Source organism: Podarcis bocagei (genome assembly GCF_964188305.1).
Source record: "Podarcis bocagei genome assembly, chromosome: 13".
Classification (NCBI taxonomy): Eukaryota; Metazoa; Chordata; class Lepidosauria; order Squamata; family Lacertidae; genus Podarcis; species Podarcis bocagei.
Genome location: NC_138138.1, coordinates 22,060,161 through 22,070,264, shown reverse-complemented (window position 1 = coordinate 22,070,264; position 10,104 = coordinate 22,060,161). Strand labels below are relative to the sequence as shown.

The 10,104-nt window shown below is 44.6% G+C and overlaps 1 protein-coding gene and 1 long non-coding RNA gene across 3 annotated transcripts in view; one reads left to right on the top strand and one right to left on the bottom strand.

The window, feature by feature from the left end:
* Positions 1 to 2,765: 2,765 nt before the first annotated feature.
* On the top strand, positions 2,766 to 6,618 carry LOC308571485. The gene is made up of 2 exons (XR_014001482.1): positions 2,766 to 3,586; positions 3,626 to 6,618. It is a non-coding gene; the product is annotated as an uncharacterized lncRNA (long non-coding RNA).
* Positions 4,737 to 10,104, bottom strand: part of ZNF652 (zinc finger protein 652) — a 40,343-nt gene continuing 34,975 nt past the window's right edge. For both annotated transcript variants that reach the window (XM_081166418.1, XM_081166417.1), the window contains exons 5-6: positions 9,004 to 9,148; positions 4,737 to 7,570 (exon numbers count right to left, since the gene is read on the bottom strand). In XM_081166418.1, coding sequence (XP_081022544.1) covers positions 7,050 to 7,570; positions 9,004 to 9,148 — 666 coding nt within the window. In that variant the 3' untranslated portion in view covers positions 4,737 to 7,049. The remainder of the gene's footprint in view (positions 7,571 to 9,003; positions 9,149 to 10,104) is intronic.

Below are 10,104 nucleotides of genomic sequence, written 5' to 3'. Positions count from 1 at the left end.
ACTCAACTTTCAATTCAGTAAAACCAAGATGAGCTAGTTCTTAAGTCTACATGGAGTAATTTTGGTGGCAAGGAACTGCACCCTGTTGTTCAGCAACCTTGGCAAAACAAATCCCGAGTAGTTTGCCATACCCACTGCTCAAGCACTTGTGCTGGGGGGAAAATGTACAGTGGTACCTCGGGTTAAGTACTTAATTCGTTCTGGAGGTCCATTCTTAACCTGAAACTGTTCTTAACCTGAAGCACCACTTTAGCTAATGGGGCCTCCTGATGCTGCCCCCTCACCAGAGCACGATTTCTGTTCTCATCCTGAAGCAAAGTTCTTAACCCGAGGTAATATTTCTGGGCTAGCGGAGTCTGTAACCTGAAGCGTATGCAGGGGCGCCGACTTATAAAAAATATTGGGGGGGCCCATACCGGGGTCCTGCCGCTGGTTCGCTCGGGTAGCCGGGAGAACGCAGTTCGAGGTGGCGGTGTTGGGGAGAGACCCTCGCTCAGGGCGCCACTAGACTTGGCGGCCGGCGGCCTATCTGGGGGGTTTTGGAGCGTATTTCGGCGGAGCGATTGGGGAGGAGGGGGCTTGTTGCCGGATTCTTCAGCTGAGCCGGAGATCCACTGCTGGGGGTCCCTGGGCCGAGTTGTGAGCACGGCCTGCTGAAGGGAGATCCAGCCGATTGCGCGACGGGGACGGCCGGGGCTCTCCGGCTAGGGCGCGCGGCTGGCTGGCTGGCGAGGGAGCAGGTGGGGAGGAGGCGGGGGTCCTCACTCTCTTAGGAAACGCACCCGCGCGCCCGATTGCCACGAAGTCCGAAGGGTGCGTGTGTGGAATTAAAAAGCAAAAACGAGATACGGGCAGGGCAGGCAAAGAGTTTTCTGCAAGAGGATGGAGGGCAGGTTGAAGAGAAAATCACTCAGGATGAGACAGTCAAATCAGCCATGATAAAATGGGCTCAGGATATTGGGTATAACATCATGTTTGAGGACTGGGAAAGGTTATGGACCACCGGAATGAAATTCACGGCATGTAATGCCTTGAAGGAAAATATTATGAAAATGATTTATAGGTGGTACATGACCCCAGTCTAGCTTGCAAAAATATATCACCTGTCTGATAATAAATGTTGGAAATGTAAGGAGGCTGAAGGGACATTCTTTCACCTCTGGTGGACTTGTCCAAAAGTGAAGACCTTCTGGGAAATGATCTATAATGAGTTAAAAAAGGTATTTAAGTATACCTTTCCCAAGAAACCAGAGGCCTTCCTCTTGGGCATTGTTGGCCAGAAAGTGTTAAAGAAGGATAGAACTTTCTTTATGTATGCAACTACAGCAGCAAGAATTCTCATCGCAAAATATTGGAAGACACAAGATTTACCCACACTGGAAGAGTGGCAGACGCAATTGATGGACTACATGGAACTGGCTGAAATGACTGGCAGAATCCGAGATTTGGGAGAAGAAACAACGGAAGAGGACTGGAAAAAATTTAAGGACTATTTACAAAAACAATATAAGTTGTATGAATGTTAAAAATTTACACGATTTGGAAACTATAGCTTCAGCAATTAGATTTGGGAAACAGGAAATTATATTTTAAGTAAGAAAAGGTCAAAATCTAAGGTAATACTATGTTTAATTTAAGATATAAGTAACTGATGAAAAGTATGTTAAATTTAGAGGTATAGTATTTGAAAAGTACAAAATAAGGTACGAAACAAGGTAATAATTTGCTGATATCTTTATTATAAAGAATGCAGGGTAAGGGAGATGCGAGGAAGTCCAGTTAGTTATATAAAAAATGTGTTGAATGGTTGGTTTTCTTTTCTTCTTTTTCTTTTTTCTTTTTCTTGTTCTTTTACTTTTTTCTTCAGTGTATGTTTCTAACTTTGTATTTGAAAACTTAATAAAATATTTATATATATAAAAAAAGAGAGAAAATCCTTTCGCTTTTCTGGGGCGCAGGGAAGTCTCAGAGCCGGAGGTTGGGGAAGGGACCCCCTTTGCTCTGCCCTCTTCTCCCGTCTTAGATTCGCATGGGGGTCCCCGCCCGAGCTTGCCTGGCCACCGGGCCACACAAGGGCCGCGCTCTACGCGGCACACCTTGCTAGCCCCGCAGCTGTCCTCCGCGGCTGCGGAGCGGCCCTGCGCCGGTGCCCAGCCCCTCTGGGCGCCCGCTGCACTGCCAATGACAAGCGGGCCACGTCGCGGGCGGGGAAGGCGTCGCTTTCTTTCCCGATCCTGCATCCTCCCAGTCTTCCAGCCCTTTTTTGGGTTGGAAGCTCGTCTCGTTCGCCCTTCTCCTTTCTTCACCCTGCGCGCAATTTTCCTCCCTCGTCTCCCTCCTCATTTCTCCTTCCTTCCTTCCTTCCTTCCTGACTGACTGACGGGCTTGGGCTCGGGCTCGGGCTCCGGGTCGGGCTCAGGCTCGGGCTCGGGCTTCGGGTCGGGCTCAGGCTCAGGCTCGGGCTCGGGCAGCCACAGCGTCGGCGGTGTTGGCGATCGGCGGCGCGGGGGGATGGCCCTCCCGGGGGAGCCGGCGCTGCTCAATGGGGTTGCCAAGGAGACAGGCCGGCCGCCCCCCTCCCCCGGCCCGGCGCCCCCCGCCGCGCCGGTGCCCGTTATCGAGCTGGTGCGCGCCGGGCGCCCTATAAAAGCCGCGGACGCGCCCACCGCCGCCCGAGATTATTGGGGGGGCTGAGCCCCCCCAAACGAATTTTTGAGGGGGCTCGGGCCCCCTCAAGCCCCATGGAGTCGGCGCCTATGAGCGTATGTAACCCGAGGTACCACTGTATTGAGTTTTAATCAGCTCTGGGAATTTCAGAAGGAACAGTGATCCTAAAACCCAGATGAGAAGACGTTATGATGGGGCACAGGTGATTTGCTGCCAGGAGTCTGCTACAGAGGCCCCTCCCACATCCGCAAAAATCTCTATGGTCATAGATCTAGGCTGCTGGTGGTTTCATCAGTGAGAGGCTCTGAAATGGGGCATTTGAGGGGTGAGTTGGAAGTGGCTCTGGATCTGCTGGATTCAAAGTCTTTGATTCCTCCGAGAAGCTCTAGGATGAATTTGAAGCTGGCAGAGCTAATTCCTCCCTTCCCTTTTGGTTTCAATGGGGGGGGGGGGTTTAAAAAAAATAAAACAGAGAATTGCCTGGGCAAAACTAAATAAAGAGGACAAAGGTAAAATCCCTCCTCGCTTTCAAACCAGCCAGCACAAACTGGCAGACCTTTGAAAATGGCAATCTGTCCCCTCACCTTAGCCATGGATGCTTCCTAACTTTCAATATGTCAGAATCACTGATTCTGTAAGAAGTTCAGTTTGGAAGAATGTATTGATGCAAAGATCAGTCTTAATTATGCAGACATACTGTGGGGTGGCAAATTGTTGGTGCCTCTTTTAAAGTTTGAAGCAACTCGTAACTCAAAGGGATAGACTGTCCTTTCTGACATCAGCGCCAGTACTGCACTAGTTAAGAGCACAAAGAGGAAATCAAATATTCCGTTTAAGCAAAGCTGGCTTGCATTGCCACCTGAAAATATTTGCAATGAGATGCAACAAACTGGATTCTTATAGCATTCTGAAAGTACCGGTGTAACTGTCAGACACACTTCCTTCATGGATTTGCCAGGGTCAGGGCAATCATGCTTTCTGCAGCATCTTTGAAGGAAATGGACTCCAAGGTTTCCCAAGCTAAATTACTAAAATCCAAGCATAAATGCCACTATAGGGAAACGAGAAGGTGCAATATGCAAAGTCTTATGGCCTCTGAGGGACACACACAAAATCCATGTAACCAGTGCCTGTCCCACTTTTCCCAGGTTCAGGAAGCGATCAGCACGGACACCTCAATATCCCCAATACTGAGAACAAGTCAGACCCCCTCCCACAGAGCTGCATGTTCTGAAACCATTCGCTTTTAGGACAAAAATGTTGAAATTAATAGTATATCCATGAAATCAGTAGTATATCCATGAGTACGTGGGTGGCGCTGTGGGTTAAACCACAGAGTCTAGGGCTTGCCAATCAGAAGGTCGGCGGTTCGAATCCCCGCGACGGGGTGAGCTCCTGTTGCTCCTGCCAACCTAGCAGTTCAAAAGCACGTCAAAGTGCAAGTAGATAAATAGGTACTGCTCTGGCAGGAAGGTAAATGGCGTTTCCGTGCGCCGCTCTGGTTCATCAGAAGTGGCTTAGTCATGCTGGCCACATGACCTGGAAGATGTACGCCGGCTCCCTCGGCCAATAAAGCGAGATGAGCGCCGCAACCCCAGAGTCAGTCACAACTGGACCTAATGGTCAGGGGTCCCTTTACCTTTACCTTAGTATATCCATGAACAGGTTTAGTTCTAATTCAGGCTTCCAAAAGACACATGGAGAAATAAATGGGCAAGGGGCTGCATTTGTCAGTTGTCCGCAATATCCTCATGCCTTTCAATTCCACCCCCTGACCTTTTTGTATTGATGGAGGCTCTTCATGTGTTCTTCCGAACACACTTAGAACCTCTCCACAATCAGGAACTTGGCTTGGCTACTGCAACACAGCGGCTGCAAATCCATCCATAGGTTGGAAGGCAGATAGATAATGTGAGTAGAACTGTAGCTGCCCCCATCTTGCCACTTGCCAGGTTTACCCACATATATATATATATTAATACAACTCTGAAGTGTGTAGAATCAGCCGCACATTCAAAGAGCCAGCTCAGCTGCTGTTTGGGGGAAAATAACACACCCATCTCAAGTAGTAGGATTCATAAATAGCAGCCAAATACTGTAAATTTATTGAGAAAACATTTTTTTTTTTTTTGCAAAAGTGGATTACAACTGATTTTACCACAATGGTTTTTTTCTTTCTTTCTTCCTATAAAAGTAGATTTAACAAGCCAGTTTGTTGACCTGTGGCATATCTACACAGAACTGTAGGTTTGCAAACATGACATGGAATGTATAAAACCATTCAGGGTAGTTGAAGATGACAAACTGTTATGTATCAATTGTTCACTTTTATAGCTAGCTTTACTACCTACAAAAGAGAAGGAACAGATGTTATCACATTTTTTTAAAAAATACTTATTTTTCCAGAAAAAAGGAGGAGATTTAGAGGTTTTTATTCAAATATGAATAGGTATGCAAAAGGCCTAACACTATTTTTTAATGCAAAAATCAAAGTTAATAGAGATGGTAAAAACACAATTAGCAACCTTGAGGTGCAATAGAGAGGGCTTTCTTTTTGATCAGATGTAATCCCTCACCTAAGATTTAAAAGCCATTTTTAAAAAGAGAATGGCATGCTAGGTATCAGCATGATGGTCTTGGGGGGGGGGGCGTGAAATGAAGCTTAAGGAAATTTGACCTCTTTTAATCATGAGTGTATCACTGTGCCTTCTCCTCAAGGAGCCAACAGCTATTTCAGCTGCTTAAAACGGTGCTGTATTTCAAATTCTGTAAACTACATCTGAATAAGAACCATGACTCTCTGCATTCAAACTAGTTTGCCACAATTCAGTGCCACTGGAGACTTTGAGAAAACACAACTAGCAACTTGCTTAACATTCAAACATTTCTTTGCCACATACCTGTGAAACCTGGTCAAATCTGAAAGAAGCTATCCTATATAATATGCACCTCTTTTCTATACCAGACACTGCTTCACTGCGTGCACATACTCTGTGGGTAAACATTTCAGGCAACATAACAACTGCGTTCCTGCTAATTCAAGGTTGTTGTTTTTACAAACCAAACCAAACAGCACCTTATTTGTGGTTTCCCACTTGTATCCTAATGAACTCTTTAATCTTTCGAGGAGGGGGGAAGCAAAAGCAGCATCAAGTATTATTCCCAGATTAAGTCATAGCTTAAACACATATCTATAAAATGAACTAGGTCCTAATGTATGCTAAAGAAACAACAGCATACAAATTCCAAATGTGTCACTTCTGGTTGAGTTCTTCCTTGCATCTTCATACCCCCAATTTCCCCCCCAATGAGAGAGTCTATCCTTTCTGAAACGTTCCACACTTCAGTCCAGCAGAGGCAAGTGAAAAATGTTTGTGGGAATACAGTAGTTTAATGTTCTTGTCTAGCAACCCTTGAGTGACATTGAAAGAAGGTAACCGTCACGTTTAGGAAAAAAAACAACACCCTACAAATAAGTTATATAAAGTTCTGAAATCATCTCCACTTCTGAGGCAGCCTTACCAGAGACTTATTGGGTTCCTTCCTCTCCCTTTCAAAGCACCTTTTTAAGAGTAGTACAGATGTAAGAATATTTTTTTCCCTATTATAAGCTATTTGCATCTTTTTTTTTCTTAAAGAATCACATTTGAATGATTATAAAAAATTATCTATTGTAACAACATAGGTCCAGCTACACTGAAAAAAATTACACCGCTTATTTGAAATACATTTCATTTTAGAAACAGGCTACTAAATAGGTCTATACAAAAACTCTAAAATAATTTTTTCGTATTAAAATAAAGAGTGTGTTAGGAGAACTACTCAAATGGGATTAAGTTTTGTTTACCGTCTTTTTCCTATAATGCTTGATATTCTGCAATCATGTGGCTGGCTCACTCCATAACCAGCACACACACACACACACACACGCACAACCACACACACACACAACCACACACGCACACACACCAAAAAAAAAAAAAAAGCTGAAAAGAAATTAACAAATACACAGTGATAATTAATGCTCTGGGATTTAGTCTCACAGTCTCTGATTAGTACAAAGGAAACCAGGCTCACCCCCTCTTTGAGGAGAAAGTCCGGGATATAAAAGCAAGCATACCTCATCAGCTGATATGAAATTATAAAAAATTTCACAAGTCTCAGTCATTTTGAAATCTAAAAAAGTCAACAGTAAAACGTGCAAGCCGAGTTGGGCTTCTGTCCTATTGGTTCCCTGGGCTTGATGACCACTTTGCAGAACAGTCAAGATGCATGTGAAGTTCTTTCCCTTGGGGCTGCAGAAGCCACCGCGAGATTTCTTGAGAAGGGAGCACTTCCAGGTTCTCAAGACCAACTGAACGGCAGGCAGAAGACAAAAGCAGTTAGTGGTGCTGTACTGAACTGTTTTTCTCCGCTAGGTGTCGTAGAAAACTGTCTTCGCCTTGGCCCCTATGATTTAAAGGCTCACTCTTAAACAGAGCAGGAGGTGGGGGTAAATGAGGGACGGGGGGCACAGGGACAGGGAGGTGATGTGGATGGTGGGGGTGGAGGTGCAGGTGAGAATATGGATGGGCAATGGGGCGGGGTGGAAGCGTGCTCACTGGGTTCATATTGATTGGTGGAGTAGGAGCAGGGACGTTCTGTGTGTTCGCAATGGAAGGTACAGTGGTGGCAGGAGAGCTTGTGGCTAGTGTGATCTGGGCAGCTGGTGGCACGTTAACAGGACTGGTAACACGGAAGCACTTCTCCTTGTGTGCCTTGAGCATGTTGGAAAAGCGGAACCGCTGGCCGCACACGTCACATGGATATGGCTTCTCCCCTGTGTGAGTTCTGCGGTGTCTCTTCATGTTGGGGCGGCTGGTGAAGCTTTTGCCACAGATTTCACAGATAAAAGGCTTCTCTCCTGTTGGAAAATTGAAGGTGGAAATTCATTCTCCACCTACCTCAATCAGATATTCATTAACCGTAGGAAAAAACAGATCTACAATCAAAAACTTGTCAAAGGCTGAGGAATATATTAGGTGCTATGTTAAAGGACTCAAGACTTAAAATCACACAAAAATGATCTTAGCTAAGCAATGCTTATGATGCCAACTTGGTTTAAATCCTTGATGCTTCTCTACTTTTCATGCCCAAAGGCTGCACTTCTCCAGTTCCTTGACTCAATATAAAATGGGAGCTATCCAAACACTCTTTCCACCCCTCATCCTTCAACACAGCCCTAAACCTTCTCCACCGCAGTCTTGCTTTCAGAGACGACCATGTGCCCCAGGATCCTATCCCTTCCAATTTCAGTTTGCCATCTCCCCAATTATTCTTCCTTTTCAGCAGAATATAATCAGCCTATTCTCCAGCTCCTTCTGTATTGTGTTCAAATGAATCAGCAAGACAAAAAGTCCTCTCTTGACCTATTCCACCCTTCTATCTATGGTCACATTTTTTCTTTTAGATCTTTCCTCCAAATTCCCGGAATACGGACTCTATTCTTGCTGTCTTATCCACCTCTTCTCTCAACCTACCACAACTGGCTCCTGCTTTCTGCACTCAATGTAACCTGCTTTATAAGTAGGCAGACCATCTGGTTGTCAGTACACTCTGGATAGCAGCAGCCCTCCAAGGTTCCAGAACCCGTCTTTCCCCCTGAAAGCGGACAGGGTCCATGTGTCACTGCAACTTTCACTTCGGCCTCCCATTTACTAACCTCAGTTCTTTCCTGTTTAGCTAACAACTCATTCACCTCTATCATTCAGACGATGCAACACATCGTCCCAAATCCCTATGTTCTTTTCCCATCCCCTTCTGTTTCCAGCACAAACACATGCTTAAAGCTCTCCAGCTCCCATAACTTTCCATACTGGATGCTGCTCTTTAAGGCCATAACTTCTCTCAGAGCACAAAAACTCTCCTCTAAACCTGTATTTTCTGGGAAACCTGGATCTTAACCATTTGCATTTCCCCACGTGCAATTCTGTTTCCTTATGTTTGGTTGTTGTTTACCCTTGACTTTCCTCCACTGTACTTCAAAATTTTTAGACTGGGCAAGAACCTGTCTTTTTCTTTTCATATTCTGTATTATTGTTATGAATAAAACCGAGGGGTACATGCTGATGAATCTCTTTATTGTGGACTGCGTATGACCTTTTCTGGTCTAGTGCAGAGTTTCCCAAACTTGGGTCTCCAGCTATTTTTGGACTACAACTCCCATCATCCCTAGCTAGAAGGACCAGTCGTCACGAGATGATGGGAACTGTAGTCCTAAAACAGCTGGAAACCCAAGTTTGGGAAACCCTGTCCAGTGTACTTTCACATTACAGAATAAAAAAAGTACATCTTTACCAGTGTGGGTTTTCATGTGCTCATCGAAGTACTGCTTCATGTTGAAGTCTTTACCACACCACTGACACATAAACTGCTTGTGTCCAATGTGGATGCTCATGTGGGAACGGAGCTGGTACTTGTACTGAAACCTTTCATCACAGTTCTAAAAGAAACAAGAGGGTACAAGTCTTTCATTTGCAAGAATCAGGGTAAAATAAGCTATAATACAGCAGCAATGTATCCCATTGTGAAGAGACCAAAAAGGCTCTCATTCTGATTTAGCTTTCATTCTGCCTTACCACACACAGTTTCAAGGCTGCTAAGGCTATCATAAAAATAATTGCAATAAAATCCTGTTGTGCTAATAAGTTCCCAGGATAGTTTGCATACTATTGCATATTTCAAAAAATTTCAAAAAATTACACTGTAAAGACTTGATCAGTTTATTGTGTTGGGAGAAAGGAAAAAAAATATTCTTTCATATTTATGGACTTAAGGGCAAGGTGGGAAATTTGTAGTGGTATATGTAGAGAGCAGGAAATGAAAAGGGAGAACTTTGTTCTATTTCATTCCCAAGTCGAAACACCCAAGAATCAAGCTTTCGAAAGGTAAGAATCAAAGTAAGTCGCAATACTGATGCACATACTGGATTGTGTCCAACAAAGTCATTCCATTCACGCAAGAACATCTGCCTGCACAATGGAACTTCTTCTTCCCCTACCCAATTTTTGCAGATAACATTTTTTTTTTGGGGGGGGGAGGGAAAAGCTTCAATTTGCTTTTCTATAAGACTATTTCTTTCTCGCTTTCACCTTTGACAATCCCATTTTCCGCATCTCTAAATCTACACTCATACTCAGTTTTATTCTTCTGCTGCCTACGCTAAGATAAAATAGTCAGAATTTGCTGTATGATGGCAAGAGCATGGTCAGCCAGTCAGCTGTAGTGCCTTACCATATAGTGAAGTGCATTTTACAGTGTCCCTGCTACTTCACACTGTGATGATATGGCACAATTAATCTCACAGTCGGGCAGCAGACAAGCAACAAACAGTCGCCAATATCCGGTCTAGATGTTTGTTCTCCATTGTGCACGTTTTTCAAATTCAAAGTAATTCCC